The sequence below is a fragment of the Dermacentor silvarum genome, chromosome 4, assembly GCF_013339745.2.
Source record: "Dermacentor silvarum isolate Dsil-2018 chromosome 4, BIME_Dsil_1.4, whole genome shotgun sequence".
Taxonomy (NCBI): domain Eukaryota; kingdom Metazoa; phylum Arthropoda; class Arachnida; order Ixodida; family Ixodidae; genus Dermacentor; species Dermacentor silvarum.
The window spans coordinates 69,032,958-69,058,759 of NC_051157.2; the positions used below are offsets into that span (position 1 = coordinate 69,032,958).

The following is a 25,802-nucleotide window of genomic DNA, read 5'->3' on the forward strand; positions in this document are numbered from 1 at the left end:
CGCGTGCGTGATGTGTTAAATAATTTGCCCTTCCATAACTTCTCCATTCAGAACGTGGGTATAACATCGAACCGTGAACGTCGGTTCGTAATGCAATTTTCGTAGGACCGAAAATCTATCGAAGTGGTTGTCCAACGCTATAACGTCTGTACATACCAAAGAACGCTAATTATTGATAGGGTGCATGAACGCTCCTACTCTTTTTGCACGCCAAAAGATACAAGAGCAAAAATGATGCATTGGAAACTCAGTTTTCGTTCGCTTGTTTCCTGCGAAAACTCAGGAAACATGAATTGGAAAACACAATTGGGAACAAAGCACCACGTCACAGCGTATCATGTCAGGCGACGAAGCTTAATGTAGCACATTATTTCTGTTCTACTTTTCCTCGCCTCGACTTTCCTTTCGCAAGACAATATTGCTTCGTCAGCGCATAGAACGTTCGTTATAAGTACGTTATTTAAATCGGCGCTGTGTTTGTTGCAATGAGCTGCTCCTTGTCGTTTCATAACGCTTTTGTCTTGAGGGCGCATCGAAGTTGTTTTCAGCAAACTGACACGACGGCAGACGCCGAGAAGTCAGGAGATTCCGCGTCGCAACAGCCAGCTACTGCGGTTCCACCCAAAAGCAGGCATCTAAGAAGCCGCGCTTGTGTCACCTATCATGTCCATATATTGGTGCTACACTCAGCACCGCGTGCTGTCCGCCGCGATGGTTTCACGTTCCCTTCTAGCCACCATTTCATCGATTTAAAATACCTCAAAAGAGAACACAGCTTCATGCATACACGTTCTTTCACATGCGCCATCGCATAACCGACGCAGACTCCCAACTGTACGGTATGCGACGAGAAAGGATACATTACACACTTTCTGTGGTCGTGCCCGAAAATTCCAAGATGAAAGCCACAAAGTCCTGGAGAATCTGCAAAAATGTGCCTTCCGCATGCGTGCCTGCAACACCTCAATTGTATTCCCTGAAGGATCAGTTATAGCCCGCAAAGAAACTTCACGTCTCCTTATCGCATTCTGAGAGAGACTGGTTTGATGAACATATGGTAAAACATAGCAGTGATATTTTAAGAGATGCTCTGGAGGACCAGTTGCCAGCCTTGATCAGCAGGCTAAACCCGCCTGTTGCTACGATTCACCCCCACGACCACCACCGACTCAGACGTCGACAGAGCCTCTGCAAAGGTGACAGAAGCCACAAAGGCACAGAGCTTGCACCAGCTGAGGCTATTCGCCAAAGATTTTCTTGTGCATTATGTACGTAAAGCTTGAAGGTAATAAATTAATGGGAAAAATGAAGCAATGTAGTGAGCCGACAAACTTTTACACACGGACGCTGCTTGGCCAGTTGATGAGATTGATAGTGCAGTATGCAAACCTAGTGGCACACGTTAGTATTAACTACTCTCTTGCGTCCGTAAAAAAAAAAAAAAAAAAAAAAAAAATTCTCGTCACTATTGCCCTGTTATAAGAAAAGCCAGCTCTGCGACTTCATTTTACGTTGCGTAATCTTGGGAATCTTATTCGCAATATTTTTATTCTAATTGTATCTCGGTAGAGAACGTGAGAAAATTTTACCGACGCCAATTTATTTCGTAGCATTTGTTCGAGAAGAATGCTTAAAAAAATGAGCGCAGCTTGCACTGGAGGCGCAATGCTAAAAAACAGCCGAGCTGATGGGCACCTAACTAGTCCTGGCTTTTGGGCTAGGCTAAGCACTACCAAGTCATCCACAGCATTTTCCAGAATTTATTGATTATTGATAGATTGTCGATTAGCTATCGATTGGCTATCACAAGGTATTGGCTACGTATTTGGGCTAGGCGAAACACTACCAATTCTTCCTCAGCACTTTCCGGAATTTATTGATTATTGATCGATTATTGAACAGCTATTATTTGGCTATCGATTGGCTATCGCAAGGTATTGGCTACGTATTTGGGCTAGGTAAGCACTACCAAGTCATCCCCAGCATTTCGCGGAATTTATTGGTTATTGGTCGATAATCAATTAGCTTTTGATTGGCTATTGATTGGCTATCGATGACTGAGTAAGCTTAAGTAGTCCCAACTATACTTAACTAGACTTAGCCAGGCTCAGCTTCGCTGGTTCACAGGGGTATGTGCCATTGCACTTGGACTCTTTCTGCACTACCGCCAGGATCGGCCCACATTTCTTGTGGACGACTAACGGACTAACGGGCGGCTTAAACAGCTCCGCTGTTAAAACTGATGCTGGTAGTTTACATTTATACTAAATGAATGTTGCTTCATCACTGTCGTACTGCGGTTTCCCTATTGGAACTCTATCCGTGAATTCATTATATAAACGTCTCACTCGGTTTATTTGATGATCGAATTAACTAATTTTTGAGACTCGTCGAGCAAGAAGTGGCGACCTCTTCAAGTAGGATAAATAAAAGGAGAACTTGCGCTGATAAATAATTGTGACCTAACTAGCCCAGCAGCGTGTTTTAACAAAACAAGAGATGTATACGTTATTCATTTGTGGATCATTTAAGTTGTCCTGTTTCCTAAGTAAACTAGAGACGGCCACATGCAATGAACCCAAAAGTAAAATGGTTTTAATACAAGACTGTTCGAGAAAGGACCATGCGAACCGGCACATTGGCCTCGCACCTTACGCCGCCGAGCAAACTGTTCGCGCTGGTGCCTTGCTCAACTAATCGTATCTTCTCAACTTTGTGCTCCTGTTGCAACCGTTCATCTCTGGCTCTAGATCCGTGCTTTGTGAAGCAGCTGTTGCCCAAACCTTGAGGTGCACGGCAGTGGCCGAGCGAACTGAACTAAACGCCAGATGGTGAGGCTGAGGGTCCTGACCAAAGCACAAAGAGAAGTGTGTGACTTGCATGGTGGATGCTTTTCTTTTGTGCTTTTCGGTGAAAAGCAACCTCCCCATAACTCCGACGCAGCCAGCTGCCGAGTTCAGGCGATCGCTAGCTGGACGTCATAACCGGCGTTAAGTGCGCTCCACCTGAAGCTCTCGCCCTAACTCAGTGTTAGGTTTTCCATGCAGTATTTTTCTTTGTTGAAATTGTTTAAATCCTTCGATAGCATTTTTTTATGTCTTTTGACTGGCTGAAACACCGTGAACGTTATTCGAGAACATTACACAAATAACAGCAGCAAGCGGCAGCTTTGAGATGTTAATATGAATCAAGATACATTTGGAACCAGATAAGTACACGTTATCGCACATGACTGGCCACAGCGGGACTGTTTATTAAACGGTTGGTGTTCTTGCAAGGACAAGCTTAGAACCATGTAGGCTTCAATACAAGTGCACAGTAGCTTCGGGTAAAAGAGGTTTAACCTTAGTTTTCGAAACACAAAAATTACTCGGGGTAGCTTTTGTAGTGTGCATTTTCCCATAGTGGCCTGTAGGAAGTACTTGTGCGGAATTGGAAACGTCTGACCGAAAAATCCGCAAAAGTGTGAACTGTGAAACTGTTATTGATCAACCAGTTTGAGCCGGAGAAAGGGAGAAAAGGTTAAGCATGTTCGCTAACAACCATATTTATATTGTAAAGAAACCCAAACACATGTGCCACAAGAAAAAAATGTATACCATTACATAGAGCACCTTCTATTACTTCCAATGGCCACAATGCCAATGAAGTCAAGTTCTACGTTGCATTCGCGCTCTTTGCTCATTAAGAGGCCCATGAAAGAAGTATGAAGAGGAAATAAACGCAGATGCACGGCTCTCAAAATGTTTGTCCTCGGGTTTCATTATACGTTATTGACTCATGTATTTTTTATCCTTCTCGGGTGACCGCTTTTCACTGGCTAACTAATGTTAAAGGTTATCGCTCAGCTCGGGACGCGCCTGCATGTATCGGAAGTTTCTCGAATGTTATCGATGTTCCATCCGTTTTCTGTGGTCACCGAACCTAATGTAATCTGATTGTATGCGCGACGCGAGTTGGGTAGTACTTTCTGGAAGATACGCGGGCACCAGCGATTATTCTGGAAGCACCGCTATCGTTGTGCTTGAATGTTACTTGTTTCGCGAGTTAGTTTCGTGATTCGCACTTTTTGCTACTGTGTTTCTTTATAGTATCTACAACGTGACATTAACATAGAATCTACAACATTCTGAACGTTTATTGGTTGAAGGATTCAGGAAATTCAGGCCCCCTTTTTATTTTTATGCTGCAAGGGTGTAGTGCATACAATGCGTAGTAACAGCAGAACAACATCAGACAGGAATGTGCGCTACCTTACAACAGCGGTTTATTGTGAAAAAAGCAGTGATTTACATGGCTTACGAGACATCTAGTACAGCAAGAAGGCCAGATGAAAAAAGACAGAGGAGCTTAAAGCAGCAAGAATCAAAACAAACGCTTCTTGCTGCCCTGCTTTCTGGTAACCTGTGTAAATAACCACATGTTCACAATAAAGCTTAGTTAAAAGTTAGCGCTCGTCTCTGTCAGATGTCGTCCTGTTGTTCCTTCTTCGGACTATACGCCTTTGCAACATGTTGGAATATACCAGCCAACCCAATCTGCCGCCCTTCCAAGAAAACTACTTTCATTGCCAGCAGTGTTCAGGAAAAGTTAACCCTTGGTTCTTTGATTACCCGCAGGCGGACCGCAGATCACGCCCTTCGCTTTCCAGGCCAACTTGCACGAAGGCGTGCGCGCGGGCCTCACCTGCCTAGTGCACGCCGGAGACCCTCCCATCCGCCTCGAGTGGCTGAGGGACGGCAAGCCGCTCTTGCCTGGCGCTCACACCGACATGTCCATCATGACCGACGAGGGTGGCTTCGTGTCGACGCTGACGCTGAAACGCCTCTCGTCGCGACAGAACGGCAACTACACGTGCAGGGCCACCAACCAGTACGCGTCCGCCGAGCATTCCGCCGAGCTGCTTGTAAAAGGTATAGTTTTCACGGACGTTCCCCATGTCCTATATTTATTTTTTATCGTGTCCTCGCTTTATCTCTCCACAATTCTTTCACTCTTTCATTTCCACTCACCCTTCCCCCAGTGCAGGGTAGCAAACCGGAATCTCTCCCGGTTAACCTCCTTGCTTTTCCCAACCCATTTCTCTCTATCTCTCTGGACATCTCAACCCACTATATATATAAGCAACACAATGCACTTATGCCTATCTTTGCTACGTTTGCATCTGGCTAGAAGTAATAAATGTCACATTTTGCAGAGCTGATTTCGGCTCTACATGCTAATAATCAGTTCACCTAACTTAGATTTAGTTGAACCTGACTAGATACTGTACATTCGCGCTGCATGCGTCAAATTTACTCTCAATGAATTAGGTCCACAACTGTTGTCATACGCGAAAATTACGAACCCACGTATTTTTCCGTCGCAATTTTCGCCAGCTATAGTTCTCTCCTAATACATTTTACAAAAGTGAAAAATTCTTAAACTGCCTTTGAAAGCTGTAGCGGCAGAAATGTACAGTCGAGTGCCTTCACAACTGACGCCTTTACATCGAAATTACCTGTATAATCAAGCAATAATTCTGTCCCTGTTCTATTGTGAGCTGTGCGGTGCGCGACCTTTATGACGAAGTGACCGTTATAACGAATGATTCCGAAGGCCACACGCACTTCGTTCTAAAGACGTTCGACTGTATATGTTTGAGTAAATTAGTAGTGGCTTCCTAAAGGGCATTCAATTCTAAGGTAATTGTAATATAATTACAGCTTAAACAACTATTACGACGGCGTCCGTTTTTTTTTAATATTTAAATATCAACATTGTCACTGTAGAACACATGCGAGCAGAATAAAGAGACGAGCCCCAAGCATGCGGTCTCTGGCTTGCAGTGCCCCCGTCGTGGACCATGGAACCTAACGACACAACCGCCGTCTCTGGACGCTCGGTGTACATCGACTGCCAGGCCAGCGGCGTACCCCAGCCTCACATTCGGTGGAAGAGCGCTGCAGGTAATCGGAAGACAAAGCTCAGCCCGCGTCCTGTTTCCACGTTACTGTGTTGCTGTCACTTTTGAAACTCCACAATTGGGGCTGCACGAAAACACGGCCCCTCTTCTGATGCTCATGGCGCCTGCTGAGGAAACTTCGTCTCTCGTCTCTCTCGTCTTGTCTCGTTCACCACACGACAGATAACGAAGGGATGTGATGTGTGGCATGGTACTTTTTTTATTTTTCAGCAGTCCACCGCAAAGGCTTCGCCGGGCACACTATAATGAGGCGGTCGTGGAAATGATTACACGTGCAGCTTCATTCCCAATATCAGAAAAAAGGGTGCGGTGAAAAAAATATTTCACTATTATAAAACTACATAGTTGTCAACTTAGTGAATGTAAGGCCATTCAATGCGCTGCCCCGAAACCGCTGGCAAATTTTGCAGCTCCGTCCTGAAAATTATTTACTCAGGGGAGCACTCAAACGCACAGCGCAACAGCGCCTTTAACTCGAGCACGCGTGGGATTGGCAGATAATTCGATTTGTAATACAGTAGTCTGCAAGGCTGAGAATGGGCCGAAGTAACTATTGCACAGAGCTACTCGAGGTGCGAGGTGGCATACAAGCCATGTATACTCGTTCTCTAAAGAATTCTGCCTACCATAATTACTCAGAATTCCTTTAGCCCGGTCAGTGGAATGTTAACGCAGTGGGATGCGTGTCTCCACTGATCCACGCCGTTCGCGATTATAACGTTAGGTGTTTAATTATCGTACATACAACATACATTTGCACAATAGCTGCTGCTCAGTACATTTCGTCATCAACCCGCTCCCCCCCTCCCCTCCCCCTTTTTCTTACAACCTTCAACATCATAAATAAAACCTATCTGCTCATAATTCAAGTCACCGCGACGCTTAGCCTTACGCTTACGCCAATTTACGCTTGCGAAAATTGCCACCGGTACGTTCTATCGACCCACGCCGCATATTGTTTCAGCGATTCTCACCGAGGAAGTGTATGTCCAAGTTGCAGGCGAATGCTTTGTTCACGTAGACGAGATGGAGAAACGAGCTGGAGGCACGCTAAAGTGTTCATCGCACGTATGGGGAAGTACACGGCGGCTCTCTCGACGTCGTTATCTTTCCCTCTTCCACTGTTTCGTGTGCGGGCGCATCGCGGAGCGCGAAACGCAGCCACGCGTGCGTGTGCTGGATCACCTGCAGATGACATTTAAATTTCCCCAGTTCCGCGTTAATTCTCTTCCTTGCGTCCTTAACTCGCTGCTGCTGACATCACGCTCATTCTTTGTCTTCGCTTCTCGGCAAATAAAGTGTTGCTAAAAAAAACTTTTCTTTCTTTAGGCTCGTATAGGAGCATGTGGTTCGCTGAAGCTGGAACGTGTTTGTAAATCCATTTCGCCTCGAAGGGCGTCACAACTCACAGGCTTATCGCAGTGTGACTTTTTCTGCGAGTACATTTTCTGCCTCGCGTGTTTCGTCTTGTCGATTTGATGACGTTGACTACCATGGAATGTGTCTTACTAGGAAACTGGTCTTAACGTAGTCGTAAGAAATGCTTTCTCAAGTTTAAAGCCAAGAATGGTTATTTCTCGCGTTATGCTATGACAATGGAGCTGAGAGTTATAACAGGTGTCGAATTCGCAGTTTCTCGCCCACACGAAATGTTTGTCACTCGATTCAGCCAGTAACACACTATCACGAGTTGCCGGCGCTTGTTATTACGCACATACTTTGCGACTACCATTTCAACTGAATATGTGTACTGCAAGCACCTGGTGATTTTAAAACAACAGTTGTTTATATACTGCATGCACTTCAGCATGACGATGTGAGCTTCATATGTAATTTCAAGCTCTCGATATGGTCCTGGCGGCTCCCATCTGCGATTAAAGGGAGTCTTCTGTGGTACTGTTTGGTAGAAATCACGGAGCTTGTCCTTTGTAACAACTGTTTCGTGTGGGTGCACCGTTTTACGCATATAGCATGAATTACCGGCACCAGTGGGTACGGAGCGATTTGTCGCGAATACGATCTCTGCATTATGAGGCATTTCTTTTTCGTATTATTTTCTGTGCATGCATCGCTTAGCACCGCTAGCAGTTTCCGATTGACACTACTGTACTTCACCAGTGGCGCTCAGGCGGAGGCGTAAATCGAAAATCTAGAAGGCACAGCGCCTTAGCAACCGCGGTTGAACTCGATTGGCTGAAATGCCGCCGGTGACGCTCTGACGTCATGCCTGTGAGGATTATTGACGTTGCTTTTCGCCCACAGTAGGTTAGGGTAGGTCAGGTTGGCGTAAAAGGCGTTAGGTGGCGCGGCGTACTCTCACAGTGTAGGGAGCCTACATGCAAGCGCTGTTTTTGCATGTAGGCTCCCTATCACAGTGGTTGCAAATGGTGTCTAGCGTCGCCGGCTGCGTTTCAGCCAATTCTAGATTCTCAATATATGCCAGGCGGAGCAATTGCCGGAAGATGTTGTGCGGATAGATCCACTTGCAGCGCCTCGTCCTCCGCTGCTAGAAGAAACAACGGCTACGCGTCACCCCCTTAGGGTGCTCGCCTTCAAACAGACTTTGCCGTTACAAAAGTGCCAAGTGCGAAATTAATTGCGCGTGTGATGAACCAGATACTTCGCGGCAAGCTAGCAGCGAAAACAATTTGCTGCATTCATCGCGTGAAAAGCGCGACGCAAGAGGCTGCAATGCAGTACTTTACTATTGTGGTGGAAATAAAATGTATATTTTCTTTCTTAATCTTTGCTGGCCTACGTGGGCATGTGTTTCCTACCATATGTCGCGCAGCCAACTTCCGACCAGGTGACAACCTTGTGGTCACGAAGGGTCATTTAAACTGCATATTCTTGTTCATCGCTAGTAGTAGTGCGTAGCTAAAATTGTTTCTGTGACTTCATAGAACGTGACTGCGACAGTAATGAGGTTTGTTAAATTACGTGATCGGAAGTTACATTACATAGCTAGAGTGTGGTGTTATCAAAACATTTATTTGCCATATGGGTAATGTAGTGTTATCTTTCCTGGCGTTATAGCAGATTATGTTGTTCGGTGCGCCTGCTGGTGTTTCATAACGTGCATATATAATAAAAGAGGAATATACTTGAAACAGGCAACTTCCGCTATGTGAGATGATTGAATATTTTACATGTGTTATGCAAAGTGATTGCTAATCAAATCCCAATAAAATATTAGCCCCGTTTCTCCTGAGATAAAGCCAGAGAGCTGCGATAAAAAAAAGTAGTCACTGAAAGGACCAGCACAGGTCTCATATCGTACTGCGAAATCGGGGTATGGGGAAGTGTATCCGTTTACCTCTGAACATTATTGGGAATTAACAATTGTTCGAGCAAATGCTTGTCAAGGCGTCTAATAAAATATTTCTTTAATCGAGCTCGCTTGTATAAACAAAGCTTGTCTTCTTTCAAGACAAGCCGATATTTAACCAGGGTAGTAAAACAGTAAAGGAGTGCCATCCATTATTACCATGAAATATCTTGCCCTATAAGAATCCTTGGTTACAGTTATACCTGTGTCTTCCATTGAGAATGGTGAAGCAAATTAACGGTGCGAGGCGTGTCCCAAGACAATGAAAGAGATAAAAAAAAGAAGAGTATTGAGAGCTCAGAGAGCTTTAGGATTTTCGCAGAATAGATCACAGCGGCTTCTTTTGTCCAAGTTACAGACCACGGCTGCCGATTATATAGCTTTGCCCAGCAGGGTAAAGGTGGACCATCCGCAAATGATGGGCGGTGCCCTTTATAACTTATTCTCTCGTCCGGAAAAAGAAATATATCTACGGGAAGATTGAATCATTGCTTTCGTGGTTCTGTTTGTTGAGACATTAGCGAGAACCTTTTCCCACCCAACCAACTGTTCACACACACACACACACACACACACACACACACACACGCACACGCACACGCACGCACCACACACACACACACACACACACACACACACACACACACACACACACACACACACACACACACACAGATGAAAAGAAAAAAAAAACGCGCGCGCACATGAGTACACGCACGCGCACACGCACACACACTAGGCACGACATGCCTGATCACGTTCAAATATGATTCGCATAATCGCTTTGCTACAGCAGCCTCGAATCTTAATGACTGAATCACGCCGAACAACACTGAACGCAACTGATCCGAGTGGGCCGACTTTCTTTGCAGAGCCGGACAGTCCAGCGTCGCAGTTCCGCACCATCATTAGCAACTCGCACATCCACATACTGGTCAATGGAACGCTCAGCATCCGTAGCGTTGAGCCGGGAGACGCCGGACTCTACCTCTGTGAAGCCTCTAACGGCGTTGGATCCGGAATCAGCCGAGTTCTCCAGCTTACCGTCCGCAGTGAGTGACATGCTGGAGTTTCTCTCATGACGTGCATTCGTTCGGTTTCCTGAATTTCGCTCAATTAAGTTCTTTAAATAAAATGACACTTCTACTGGTATTTCGTGCGGGAACTATGAACAGATTCGTCTTGATTGAGCCCACCGACAACCCTTTGATTACGTAAACTAATACACGGGTGTTGTTTAGTAAAGCCGTGATGATTTTCTTTATGCTGCTGCTTAGACAATCCATAGCAGTTGTATAATAGAATATTTTTTGTACGAGCTCAGAACTTTCATTCAGGCAGACCCTCCCGGCTTTTTATTATAAGAAATTTCTCTCTCTTTCTCTATCTTTCGCTCAATGCCTCCAATTAACATCCACCTCTGGTGCTCTACTCTACGTATCCTGTATCAGGCGCGCCTCGGTTTGCCACCAAGTTCACAACCGTGTCTGTGCGGCGAGGCGAGAGCAGCGAGGTAATTTGTCCAGCTCAGGGGGACTCGCCCATACGCTTCCACTGGCTCAAGAACAATCTCCCGCTGAACGTGCTGAAGGACCACCGGTAAGCAAACTTCATTACTACGAACATATTAGTCATGGTCGCATTAGAGATCCTGAGCGCAGCAGAGTCACAGTTGTCTTAAATTAAGCTGAATTTTATTGTGAGTATAACGGCTGCCTCCCGAAAATTGTCGTATAATTCGAAATTGTCGTCGTATTCTGGTAGATAGTCTTAGTTGCGCTGCAGTCGTTGTGGCATTATCTCCATTTCATTCTTTGTGTTTTTGACGTCATTTTAGGTACTCTAGAGTGGAGGACAGAAGTGGTGACGTCACGACATCGAAAATCACCGTTCAGCACGCGGAGAGATCAGACAATGGTGTCTTCACCTGCCAAGCAGCCAACGAGTTCGGTGAAGACTCAACTAGCATTCAGCTCACGGTGCAAGGTAACATCGCCACCTAAGAGAATCCTGCTTGGTCGCGCGTTTGCTTTTTTTGTTCGGTAACTCATCAGAACTCAGCCTTATATATAATAGCTGCCCTTGGCTACCTGCATGGTAAAATTACGTTCCCGACAATTTTCTTTTTCATTTACGTTTTATTGCGATAGCAATTCTATGGTCATTCCAGGCGCATTTCTGCCGTTGGTGTCACCGTCGCGGTGAGGTTCCGTATAAAGTCCAGGGGCGATAAAATGTACGCCACGCGCTGTATGCTCTATGTGCGAATGAAAGCGTGCGAGGGTGAGCCGGTGATAGCGGCTCAATCTCGCGCACGTAAGGGAGGGAAGCGGGAATGTCACGCGCAACAGCTCCGGAGGGAAGGTTGGGAGGGGGGGGGGGGGGGGGGGCGTTTTACTCCGCGCTGCCCGAGCTACCGCGCGCGCCCGCCAGTCCGCAAGGCTCCGCAAGGCTTCGGGAGGAGGATAGGGAGTGGAAAGGCGGCGTACTACGCCGCGCGCTCCCGCCCGGGCGGCTGTATCTTGAAAGCCATGTGTGGCGGGGCAGAGACCTTCCTCCCTGCACTGTATTTTCGCGGCTTAGTTCGCATGGATGCTAGCGGCGGGACGACGGTCAATTTACTCTGAGGTGAGATGTGTTCATGTTTGCTTGTGCGTGCGTGACGTGATGTTTGTTAATTTAGTGGGTATGCTTATGTTTACAAGTCTTTACGGTCGATAAAACTACTACCCTTACTTCGTAAGCTGTCCACTAGTTTGCTGTCGCAATGTTTACAAATAGGGTTGCTAAGAGGTTTATTAGCAACGGATGTAGGCGAACGGGTAGCAGTCACAAGCGTAAATCCAAGGACAGCAAACACGAGCTCATGCCGGTGGCGATGCTGCTGACGCACAGGTTACTTACTCTTCTTCATTACAGTAGGCAGAATACTTGCAATGCACCGAATACACGACACCATCCGCTATATGAGGAGTTGCGAGAACTAAGCCTTTCCCAGCGCACGTATGGTACATACATTTCGCCTGAACCGTACAATTATATATTTATTCACAAGCCTCACAAACCCTAATAGGAGAGTGACTTGAGAGAAGAGCTGGATGCAAGATACAATTGAAAGCAGAAACGTTATGCACGTAGAATGTAACAAACCTGCGCAGACACAAGTGCTGTGGTAAGTAATAAAAAAAAAGCGGTAATTCCCTTACTCCATTCTCTTCTGTGAGCAAAATATTCCTATTTCGTATTTTTCAGCTCTCTGGGACTCTCAACTGTCCTAAATGATTGCTATAAAATGGAAAGTTTTGAGAATTTACGACCGTGAAGTTTACAACTTCATAAATTCGTTGAAGATAGAGAGACGTTGCAATTTTGTAAATTGACACTCATAACGAAGACAAATTTGGCTTCTAAGATGACAATGTACCTTCATAAGTTGCATCGGCTTTGTCAGTGTCCCCCAAATTCAATACACAATGCAGTCGGGGAGCTTGATTTAATATTTAATACCTAAATTTCCTGGTTTCACTTCTTGAAGCAGTACCCATAGTTGCAAGATGATATTGCTTCAGACCTACATCACCGTACATTAACGTTTAATTATTTGAGGTTTTTATTTGTTTGTCTTTTGCATTGTTTTTGTTTCTTCTTTTTTTTGCTTTTCAGTCTTCGGCACGTTTGTAAGAGACGTATGTTAGCTGGAGGTTAAGTACTCATGAATGGCAGTGAATTTTTTTAATTGGTACATAGGTTGCCCCTCCTGATCATTTTCCATCATTTTATTTCTTTCTTTTATTGATTTCTTTTTTTTTTTCAAAAAATAAAGAAAACGTTTTCGTAGGCCCACAAGAATAAATTTCCCACTCGTTTATTGAGTTAGAATGTCTTGGTTCAACTTCATATACCCTCTAACTGATACGTGGTTGCTAATTGTTTACGATTTCGAAAATAAAGGAATGGTATGACAATATGTGTCAATAAAAAATCACCAGCCCTTCCCCGGTCGAGAAAATGGGGGTAAGCGGAGCTCTTTCTCCCTCTCTCTCCCTTTCTTTCTTTCTCTCTCCCTCTTTTTTTCTCTCTTTCTCTCTTTCGTTGTCTCTTTCTGTTTCTGTCTTTCCGTTTTGTCCCTGGTATGTGCAATTGAGCTTGGACCCTTTCTGCACTATCACCAGGATCGGACCACTTTTCAGCGTGCGAGAAGCGTTCCGTGGTGGCTGGCCTTGTCTTCATCACCCAATTCCCCAACTCCGTTACCCTTGGTCGATGAGCCATCCCTCTTTCAATAAAGCTTTACCATACCATACCATTAGGTAAGGATACTTTATCGTATTTATTACAATCTAGGCTGGCCTCGATCGTTGGACGATCCCAGAAATTCAGAATGTCAGTAAAAAGAAGAAGAAAAAAAAGCTTTTCTCAAATCCAAGCCGAACGGAAAAGAAAAAAAAGGAATTCAACAGCAACAAAAAAAATGTCGCAGCTTCTCCCGAAAGGCGAAGCATCAATTGCTATGGCAAATTAGTAGAGAGCGATACGGAGTAACATAGTAGTTTTATTGGCTGCATAAACTTGGACATATTCGCTTACTAACTGAATTAACAAGCATGGTGTCAGCGTGTACAAGCAAACATGAATAGATCACACTCGATGACCGCAGACATTCACTGTAAAAACGCTGGCGTGAGCAAGCGCAGCTGCAGCAGTGAGCGAATTGACCGAAACATTGAGGACCTTAGCCGAGAAAGTGTAAGAGTGGGGTTGAAGATTAATACCCAGAAGACAAAGATAATGTTCAATAGCCTGGCAAGTGAACAAGAATTGAGGCTCGCCAGTCAGCCTCTAGAGTCTGTAAAGGAGTACGTTTATCTAGGTCAGTTACTCACAAGGGACCGTGGTCATGAGAATGAAATTTACAGAAGAATAAAATTGGGTTGGAGCGCATACGCCAAGCATTACCAAATCCTGACTGGGAGCTTACCACTGTCGTTGAAAAGAAAAGTGTACAATCATTGCATTCTACTGGTGCTAACATATGGAACAGAAACTTGGAGGTTAACAAAGAAGGTCGAGAACAAGTTAAGGGCCGCACAAAGAGCGATGGAACAAAAAAATGTTAGGCCTAACGTTAAGAGACAGGAAGAGAGTAGTGTGGATCAGAGAGCAAACGGGGATAGCCGATATTCTAGGAGACATTAAGAGGAAAAAATGGAACTGGGCAGGCCTATGTAATACGTAGGATGGATAACCGGTGGACCCTTAGAGTTTCAGAATGGATACCAAGAGAAGGGAAGCGAAGTCGAGGATGGCAGAAAACTAGGTGGGGTGATGAAGTTATGAAGTTTGCAGGCGCAAGTTGCAATCAGCGAGCGCAAGACAGGAATAATTGGAGATCGCAGGGAGAGGCCTTCGTCCTGCAGTTGACATAAATATAGGTTGATCATGATGATGATGATGATGATGATGAATTTGCTATCGCAATCGATGCTTCACCTTTCGGGCGAAACTGCAACGCTTTAAAGCGAAGCTTTATATGGCTAGGCGAAACGAAAAAGGGTCTGTCCGTCACCTGTCCACAGAAAGCTATCATCATCAGCATTGTCTCGAGCGTCGTCGTTTTCTTCCGCAGCTGGCTCGTTGGCGCCCCTGAGGTTGCACTCGTGCTCGTGCTCGGCACGCGCTCGTGCCGCTGCTCCCGCGTTCGTCGTCGTTGTCTTCTTCAACAGATGGCTCCATTGCCGCTCATCATTCCAGCGTAGAATTTCACTTCTCTTCTGTCGTCGTAATGGGGAGGCCGCGTTCAGGAGGTATGAGCCATTGCTTAAGGGGGGTATGAGCCATTCATTGTCTTACGTGACGGACAGATTTAATTTTGAAGCAGTTTAATTTGGAAGAATCGCAAGGTGCAGTGGCGTGCGAAGGCGGCTAACCACACCGCCAAGAAAACTCAAGACATCAAATGCAAGTGGCGAACGGCGGATTGCGGGGCATACCGTCAGTGACGTCGTTCTCTCCGTCGCAGACGAATGTGCGTGTAAACCCATAATTGAGAAATACTTTAATTAACCGTTGGGATTAATTCAGTGATAAACACAGGGGCTGCACGTTTCAGCTTCGCTGGTTAACCATCTTCAAGGAGTGGAAGGGTTGACGATTTTTTTAAAGAAAGGTATTGGCATATGTTTGAGTACATACAGTATTCAATTTGCTCAAGAACTCTATTGTTGAAGCGGCCCCAAATTTGTGAGAACTACAGCTTCCTGTATGTCGGCCCTCTACATATTGATGTCGATAGAGAAGAATGCACATTTTACCTCCATTACGTTTACATCAAAAGCCCATCACGTTAAGGGCGATAAAATGCACTTCGGCAGAAAATAAATTATATCTATAACCAGAGAAGACTATTTCACGAGAGGAAAGGACAGGAATGGTCTTAAAGTTAAAGAAAGTCCTTTATAGCTCACACACGTATGTCTATTGATCTCAGGAAAACAAAAAAAAAATAATGTCAACTTTCTGCCAAGAGCATCCGGCATTTTATGGGGCCCTCTCCGTGAACCTTCCGTTCCTGTTTGGCTACTCTAACGAATGATTTTATGCATTCCGTCTAGCCTTCTCTGCAGTACTTTTCTCACCGTCCTTCTAATTACTTTTGGCACTTGTGTCTAGGAAAAAAAAACATCTATAGCGCGCTTTCTATGAATAGCTCCAACACCATGGAAACTAGAATGACCACTCGTTCAGGCACTGCAACGGCACGATCAAATGTGTTGTGTGTCGCCCTCTATTTGGGAATACCTCGTCATGGAACAGCGACCACCTGCTCTGTATTGTACAAGATAATCTCTGAGCGGATATCCGCCCGTCCACTTTTGTAATAGAATAACGATTCCCCTGGAAACTTCCAGCACACAGAACATTTCCTCTCCATTCTTTTTTTTTTTCATTTTTTTTTCAGGACCCACGCGTTGAGCTTACTACGTTTGTAACTACGACAGCGAAGCGTGCGAAGTATCGAAGAAAAATAACAGAACAGCAGCTGCAGCTTGTTTCTGACGCTTCAAGAAAGCGTTCGGATGCGACGCACCAGCACGATTCCTGAAATCTCAACGCTATTCGGGGAGAAAAAAAAGGAAGACAACACTTACATCCTAGGAGGCGACGGTATGGGGCCGCTCCGTTTGTGTCATTAATCACTGGCCGGATGGTTCCATCGTCGGAAGTGGCTGGGGCAATTGCGAAAGGGGAAAAGGAAGCTGGGCAGCAAACCCTGCGGAAAGAGGTAATAGCAGGGTGGAAGTAGGTGACACAAAGCGCGATTGTCTCTTGTCACGGACACGCCGCTGTGTGAAATAAACAAACGTAGCTGTAGACGGAGAGTGGTGATATAGAGCTGTCGGATGTGCGGTGGCGGCGGAGAGTGCCTGGACACGTCAGAAAAGGAAAAAAAAAAACCCTGAAAACTCGACCATTTCTCCTCCAATATAGTTACGCGGCAAAGTTTATGAAATGTGACTCAGACGTTGCGAACTATAAGCCTTCGGAGGAGTGATAAATAATTGTTGAATGTAAACTGTAGTTAAGATTGATGCCACTGGTTTTATGTCCTTGCACCTTTGCTGGAGCACTTTCCAGGCAATCTGATAGGAACAGAGTTGTGGGTGTTCGCGAAACATTAAAATTCAACGCAAAATTTTATTCCAAACACGTACACCTACGGGCATCAATAGTATCTCTGAATAGAGAATATTCATTATTTTGCCGATATCTAAGGAAGGCACGCGCGTTTTATTCTCAATCTACGAAAATAAGTTGTTCTTGTTAAAGAGTTCAGGCAATACTAGAGAACTACTTTGTTAAGGAAATGGTGATTATAACTTGATATCATTACATTTTGATCCCTGCGACAACTAAACGTGAAGCCGCTATCGTCATAGCGGCTTCGCGCATTTTAAACCAGTATTGGTTATGAGGTCAACAAGCACTACATCGACTTCGAGGGCATTCAGCCATGATAGTGTATCTGTAGTCTGTTGCATGCCGTCGAGGTCATGCTATCGAAAACACGGCGAGGAGTTCTTGCTGTGGGATAAGTTATTCAGGGTAGCGCCACTGCGAACGCGTCTTTGGACAAACAGGATGACCAGCGGGCTTCTTGCTAAGCTGCGCTATCAGCTGTTAAGTGGAGCCGTCAGGCTTGATGACTACAGTGAACAGAAGTCAAACTAGAATATACTCATCCTGGATTGAACGTTTCAACTCAACTTCGTCCTTTTTATGGAAAGGTTGGCTCCAAGCTAAAGTTTCTTCGTCTCCTCCTTCCTCTGAAATCTTTACCCATGTTGTAGCGCAGTGGCTATTGTTTTGTGCGGCTGAGCTCAAGGTCGTGGGTCAATACCAGCCGTGGCAGTCGCAATAGAATGGGGGCTGAATGCAAAACGCTCGGGTACCGTGCATTGAATGCACGTTGAAGATCCCCAGGTGATCAAAATTAATGCGCAGTTCCCCACTACGCGGTGCCGCATAATCAGATAGCGGTTTTGGCAACTAAAATCCCATGATGTAGCATTAACGCGAAAGCGTTAAGGGTCCCGTGTCGCAAAGAATCCGGTGTCGGCGATCTCGAACCACGCTTCCTGAATCACGGCGACACTCCGCGTTACGCATAGGCGTTACTGAACTAATTGAACTTCTCAAAGTAAAATGCGTCAGAAAATTCGTAAAGTACGACTTACACACAAACTTCAGACATGGTAGCGTGGGATTGTAATTTGAATATACGAGAAAACATAATTCTGTTACTAGGAAACTAAAACACAAACCCCTTTTTCAGCTGCCGTTTGAGGTCTGTCGATGTGGACGTGGATGTTGATGTAGCTTTACCCTTTAGAACGGGTGGGCGCAAGTGCTGCGCCCTAGCCCTGGTAACAAGAATTTAAACAATAAAATAAAGGTGTGAATAAAGAAAAGAAACAAGCAAAACATTTCGAAACAAAACAAAAAAAAAGAATCCAGAAAGCTCGCATTCGTGCATAGCATTCGCGGCCACCGTTTCCAGGTAAACATTACAGTTACATAACGTGCACTTGTAAGGAAGCGTGAGAAGCAGTCAGGGATCTTTGAATGCTATCGCGTTCCTCTCTTAAAGGCGAAACTTAAGTGTCCTCCAAGTTTTTAAATTTCTGAAACGTTTGTTTTGTTTATAAGTTTTCGTGGCACAAATGGTTGCACTATACAGATCCCAAGTACTTTAGAGTGCATGACACACATTGCACCTATCGGCTACTACAACTGGTTCGTTAAGTACGCCTGAGGCTATTTGTACAGAAAACGCTACAGCAGTTCAGTAAACCTAATGAAATCGGCTGGTACTGTTTCCATATAGGCAGAGGCGTTTTTCCATTCTGTTCGTACCACTCCAAGAGCAACGTTTTAAGCGAAGCTTTATAGGCTCACAAGTGTCGGCGGTGGTGGTGGTGTCACGCCGAAAAGTGGGCCGAGCCTAGTGGTAGTGCAGAAAGGGTCCAAGCTCAATGGCGCATACCGGGGACAAAAAGAAAGACAGAAAGAAAGTGAGAGAGAAAGAGAAATGAAGGGAGAGAGGGAAAGAGATAGAGAAAGTAAGGGAGAGAGAGAAATAAAGAAAGAGGGGAAAGAGAAAGAGAGAAAGAAAATCACCAGGAAGGTCAGATACACACACGACAAGCTACGCTTAACCCCATTTTCTCGACAGGGGAAGGGCTGGTGATTTCGTTCTTTAGTAGATATACTAGGCTCGATAAAATTGTTGCCAGATAGCAGCTACAATAGATGAAAAGGGCAGAGTATACGCATTTTTTAAAACAGACAAGTATAGTTATGTAAAAGTAGTGACCTTTATTACCCGTTCTTTTTGCTTTTATTATACCATGAATATTTTCCCCGCCACTTTTCGTGCAACATGTGCTCATGTTTTTCAACTATATACAGACGTGCCGGACCCTCCGAGTGACGTAGATGTTCGCGAAGTTGGAAGCCGCACGGCACGAGTCACTTGGTCTGTTCCATTCACGGGAAATTCACCTATCACGCAGTACGTGCTCCACTGGAAGACAACTGACGGTGAGTCATCGACCTTATCATTTCTTGTTTTCGATGACGTATTAAACATGTCAGGTAGTTTTATAATGGACTCCGCAGTTAAGCTGCTGGTTACCGGGCGGAATAGTGGGTTTGTGTAGCGCAAAGCACATTACATTACCTTGACGCCAGCGCGTTGGCGTGCAAACGCAATAGCGTCAGACAGCATGCCGGCAGGATTCCTACTAGACTTGCCATGAAGTAGCCGAAGTAGCATTTGTTCCTATGTGTTGCGTGTGGGATAAATGAAAAAGAAACAGTGCCTCGATTTTCCTAATGAACTTGATGAAGCGTTTCTTCTCTGAAACTTTCAGATACAAAAATAGTGCATATTGTTTTCAGCTAATCTTGCTTTTCAGGATTGTTGGCACTACAGGTGGCAAGCACGAAGCCAGACGGGCTGTGTGCTTTCTAAAGTACTCCCGTGGCACTTAATTATATGCTGGTTGACTAGAAGCATCAATAGTGCTATAAGTTTAGGCTACCCTATTCAACACATTCAAACACTGCAATCTTAACAATAAGACACCTCTGCGTTTTAAAGCCTGACGCCATGCGTAAACCGATACCCTTATATGGAAACGAGGTCCACTAGAAGTACGCAGTAATGTACTTTCGATCAAAAAATTTTACGGACCAAGGGATCTGACAAAAAATGTGGTTGATCCCTCTTATATAGGAATCGGTATAGAACACGAAAGTGAAACGTGTCTTCACAGAAGTAGTGTAATGTTTATTGCACATTGATATATAATGTCTATTGGTGTTTTGTGGCTAAAGCGCCCTTAGGCGTTGATGCACCCACGCTGACGCCTGGTGGCACGTCTCCTCCATCACGACTACCAACGTCGATGACCATGAGCAACCGTCGTGCATATGGAAGCTGCACTACGCTGCACACGCTAGCACAACGCGAAAGACGAAGCACGTAACTGACACACTAATACAACGCGCAAGACAAAGCACGTAACTGAATCGTCACCGAGTCAAATCAGCGCGTACAGCGCGTCGTAATTGCAGCCTCCGCGATCAACTTCAGAAACATTTTCAGAGCTAATTGCGGAGGCCACGCTCCGCTGTGCTGAGTACGGTGAACGCCACCTAGGTGGCGTTGGTAGTGCTTCTTGATGCCAGCGTCCCTTCGAATGCTGGCATCGAGGCGTCGTAGTACTGAGACCACCGAAGCGTTCACTGTCGGTGCGCGTTAAGGCCGGAATACATGGAGCGAATAACCGGCGTCCGAGCGAAGAACTTCGTCGGGCGGCGAACGTCCGACGGCCGGCGTCAAGAAATTTGCCGTCCGCAGCCGATCTGCCTGTCCAAACATTTTCGTCGGGCGAACGCCGCCGCCGGAAGCGTCTAGCGCGCAGCGGTGGACGACAGCCAATCAGGAGGCACTAGTTCCGGTCGCAATGCATGCTGGTGTTTCGCGCGCGCGCGCCTTTTCGCGTCGTCTGCAATCGCGTTGGTGTTGCCGTGTCTGCATGTCTCTGCACCGATTGAGTAGTTCCTAGTATGATCTCTCAGGAATCGCGTTGTATTTGTACATCCCATATCCGCTGATCTGCGAGGAAACAGACAAGCAGTGCAAGCTCTCTACAACAACCTTCAACAGAAATCTTCTGATCTCAGAGGCCACATGCTGTCGTCATGCCTATCTCCCGACTTCCCCGATAGATGGCGTTGGCATCGGATATTTCTTTCGCTAGGCTTAGACGCGTTCGAAACGAGAAGCGATCTCGAAAACTACTCAAGGTTATCCATAATACTCTGTCGTCGAAGCGGCCTGAGACTAAGCGAAAGCCGTTTACGCAGTCATTTGCTTCCAACTAAGTGAATTCTACAAGGACAACGCCAAATTCAGTTCGAAGCGGGCGGCCGGGACCGCCGCCAACACGGCGGCCAACGCGCGGCGGCGTTCGCCGCATGTATTGCAACACAGCAAACATCGTGCGTCGTGTCGCCGCGTCGTTACTTGACGCGTGAAGTTCGTCGAGAAAGTTCGCTCCATGTATCCCGGGCTTTAGTGTCATAATGCAGTACTTCTCTTTTCTGCTCATAGGCGGCGGCACCGCCCCGAGCAAGAGCGCGGGTACACGGAGGAGTGTTAGATATATAAGGCGCGTCTGTGTAGCTCTCTGCGAATGCGTTTGTGGCGCAATGGGTTAAACGCTCGGCGATCTATCGTCGCGGACCGAGAGGTCGTGGGTTCGATTCCCAAATTTTGCATGTTTGTGGAACTTTTTCTTCTGGTTTCTTTCTTTGTATTATGTTCTATGACGTATTTCCGTGACGGAAATACGTCAGTGAAGTCTTGGTGGACCCCGGAATAAAACACTTTCGTGTTAAAAAGCTGAATATCTCCGCAGCCTCAAAACGCAGCCTGGTATATGCCAGCCTCTACTGGTATATGCGGACATTGGGATGTGCGGTTTTACTGGTTACTTTTAAAGGCTGTTCGGATATTTAGCATTTTCTGAGATCCCATGGTCCGCAAACATTTTTTGGTCGATAGTACGTATACAGCATACAGCATTCTTCCTCTCGTCTTCCGTGATTTGCAAATTGAAACAACGGCGCATTTCTGTGACCTTATCCATCCATGAACGAAGACATCGGGTTATAGGTAGCGTTTGGTTAAACCTCTAGTTTATGAGCGTTCTCGTGATTCAGTATTCAGATGATCTACATGATTTTGAAACAGCATGTCTTCCCTACGTGTCCTCGCTCGCATTTCACGCGCAATCTCACTCTCACCACATCACAGCACCTCGAGTTCTACGGGTGTTCAGGGAACGGCAAGTGTGCATCCCTTATTCATGCCCACAACTAGCTAGAAAGGAAATTACCCGTCATCAACTGTGTTATGCGATAATGATAGAATGAGGTACACTGTGCCGTGGTAGACCGAAAATTGCAATTGCAATTGTTCATAAGTAAGGGATAAATAGCAAGAAAGATAGAATTAAACGTTTCTACTATATGGCGTACATCCCCTAAAATCATTTTGTGTTTATTGCACACATATTTAGTCATGCCTTCGTGGGATTTCAGTGGTGCAAAATAACACACGAGAGACACCGAAATACAAGTTATGTTATTGGAGTAATCGTAACAACTTCAATATAAACATAAATGTTCCTGCGTCGAATTTCTGTTTTTTTTTCTTATTTTTCTTTGTTTTGTTGCGGATATGTAAGTGCTCCGGAGGCGTGTAACACAAAAGACACAGAAGCTGAAACATGTGATCGCACTGTGGATTCGTCTCCGCATGCTTTTGCTCCAAGCGATAACATTTCTTTTAGCTTAATATTATGATTTATTATATTATGTAGGAATTTGTTATTATTCGGGTTTCAGGGTTTGCCTGCCCATAATACGGGCAATTCTTTATATTCTATACTGTAGTGCCTAGAACAACATTTCTTGACCAGTAAGCTTATCGCACGCTGTTTGCCATATTGTCGGCCGATGTAAACGTGAAAGAAAAGATGTCAACATCCGAAACCAGCGTAGTGTATTCTATACAATCTAGTCAAACATTTCTCAATTATGAAGCTCCGTGAGTAGGTTTAAATATAAACGTCAAAGACAGCAGAATGGCATGAAAAGAGTTGATATCCAGATCCTATAATATTGATAATATTCTCAACCTGTCTGCTCGCTTGATCTCCATCGTAAGTGAGTGCACCTGCAATGTAAGCAAGAAGCAATACGAGACTAGTTCATATTATTCCATTTTCTTTTCCTAGCTCGAGGCAACGCGAGACAGTGATAGCTTTTGCAAAATGTCTCCCGAGGGTCGTCATTGGACGCCGTTACAGCGACCGCAACGCAAAGTGCTTTTTGACGAGCAAAAATAGCAGATGGCGATGGCCAGTGACCCGAGGAAAAGCTGTTACCAGAATGCTGATATATAAGTTTCAGCTGTTGTTTTGTTTAGTCTTCCTTCTTCAGAACTAATACTATTCTCGTGAAATTGTGTACCATATAAACTTTTGTTACTGTCGCCTCTTGCGAAAAGGAATCCATATTTAGTTCCATAGACGGACGCAAATTAAAAGCAAGCATGGAAAGGATGTTTCACAATTTTCCAAAACAGCATGGGGAGCCGAGAATGGGAGCCCAAAGATTCGGTATATTAGAGGCTTGCGAAAGTCTTTCTCCCGTGTGTATGAGGCGGCTGGCTGGACCTGATTGGTTCCAAAAGGTCTGAGGACACTTTTTAAACGAATAAAGTACAGGCTTGATTTTTTAAATAAAGGCTTTGGTGATTACCATCGAAACAATGTATCAGCCTTAACTTGGCTACAGTGGCACATTCCATAAAACCGCGCGTGTCAGTGCGAAGTAAAGAAATATTAAATAGATCGGACACAGCTGGGTCGGAATATTAAGCTCACGCTGACGTGGACTATCCAAACGCGGCATAACGGTAAAATGTGGGCGTCGCGACAACTCCCTATTTCGCACTGTCAAAAAGAGCAAGATTTAATTAGAATATGCTCGGAATGCCAACTACCCTCATGCTGTTGTAAACATTAGAAACACAGTGTAATAGAAGTTCACTCGTGGCTTCTTTGCTGCTGCAATCTGGGATTTTTAGCATTGCAGCGATTCTACTGAACTACTTTGCTCTTGGTGCGAGTGGAATGTGAAAAGGGACAGTTTTGGTATACAGTTAGACGATCCCGTATTTCTCAACAAACGCTCCGCTTTTATGAGGAACTCTCCTAACATGTAGAGCTAATGTGGAGAACCCATTCCTGGATTTTTCAGGAATCCATACGGTAGCGTTGCAATGTTACAGAAATAAAGCTATTCTCGAAAGAGCATCAGTATTGCATATAACTGAGTTTGTTATTAGAGCAAATAAAATGCACTAATACCGGTTCAGAATTGTTGCTGAAGGGCTCTTTTTTAAAACTGGCGTTGCAACATAATTTAAAAAAAAACGATAGGCGACCCGAATCTTTGACTTAGGTGTCTCTTAGTGGCGCTCGCACCTTGGCATTGGTGTTCTGTGCTTTGGTGCGCGGTAATCAGTGATTTCTAATTAATTCCAATTATTCCAGACACTTCAGTTACTCAACTTGTAACTAAAATAATGCTCTGATATCATATCTTTAATGAAACCCATCAATATTGTACTGCACTGTATTTTTCCATTTTTCTGTTTTGTTTTGAATTTCGTCCCTGGTAATCAGTGATTTCTAATTAATTCTAATTATTCCAGACACTTCAGTAATTCAAATTGTAACTAAACTTAATCGCTGATATATCTAAAATGAAACCCGTGAATTTTGTACTGTACTATATGTTTTCTTTTTATGATTTATTTTGAATTTCGTCCTCGGTCGTCTCAGGAGGTCAACCGGAACTGCTGCACAAGAAACAAGAGTGTGACTAAACAAGGGTGTCATTAAAAAGACTGACGTGTTAGAAAGAAAAAGCCGTAAGACCCGTATGGTATGAAGAACTTTATTTGGGTCCTGAGGAATCAGTCTGGGACTGATGTGGGCCGCTCCCACGTCGGCACAGAGAGGCCGAGCCCCTCTGCCGCCACACGGGCCCTCTGGACCGCGCTGAGTAGGTCCGCCAGCACTTTACTGTGCAGAATTCGCTGTCACCACTGTTAATCTTGAGAACCATCACCGACCAACGCCGAGCAGCGCCAGAGCATGTCTTCTAAATCGAGCAGACCCCCCCACCTACTACAATAGACTGAAACCCCGCAGTCTGGATTCATTTTGTTCATGGCACCGAAGTATCGGAATTCGAAGGAGTAGGTCCGGTGCTTCTTTCATAATCACAATGTGGTTTTGGCACGTTATATCTCTTAATTCAATTTATTTCAGGTTTAGGTAGCAGTATTCTCAGCGTGTGTGTTTAGTACTGCATACCGTAATCAATGAAAACTATTAGGATAATGTTTGTAAACCGTTCCTAAATTTTAGGCAAGCTTGGTATAATTAGTTTGCTAATATTTGTAAAGTATCTAAAATGTTTTAATGACGTCTAATTTCTATGGTTAAGAAGCCAAATTTAGCGTACTTTATCTGTTATTATTTCATCTATTACGCTAAATCTCCTTCCAGCGTGTGACACTCACCTTCAAAAGATATGCAGACTTTGTGATTGTAATTCTGCCCTAAATAAATGGTACAGAGAGCCAACATGCCAGTCACGTGATCACAGATCTTTAATGAAGCTCCTTCGCTATTTGTCAGCAAAAAGTTTAAACGGGGCTCCTTTGGCGACTGCGAAAAATCAGAGGAACGAATACGTATTCCTCAAGCAACTGCTAACAACATAAATGGCATAGTAGTTTTACTTTGGCGTGGTGGCTGCTCCATTGGAATGGAGAATATGTCCTACACTCGGGATAGT

At 44.9% G+C, this 25,802-nt stretch overlaps 1 protein-coding gene across 1 annotated transcript in view; it reads left to right on the plus strand.

Annotated features, from left to right (window-relative positions):
* The window catches only part of LOC119448681 (Down syndrome cell adhesion molecule-like protein Dscam2), a 251,508-nt gene that overhangs the window by 201,988 nt on the left and 23,718 nt on the right, over window positions 1-25,802 (plus strand). Inside the window, exons 10-15 of the mRNA XM_049665697.1 lie at window positions 4,620-4,913; window positions 5,829-5,948; window positions 10,166-10,345; window positions 10,745-10,892; window positions 11,131-11,279; window positions 19,263-19,394. Of these exons, the coding sequence (XP_049521654.1) occupies window positions 4,620-4,913; window positions 5,829-5,948; window positions 10,166-10,345; window positions 10,745-10,892; window positions 11,131-11,279; window positions 19,263-19,394 (1,023 nt within the window). The remainder of the gene's footprint in view (window positions 1-4,619; window positions 4,914-5,828; window positions 5,949-10,165; window positions 10,346-10,744; window positions 10,893-11,130; window positions 11,280-19,262; window positions 19,395-25,802) is intronic.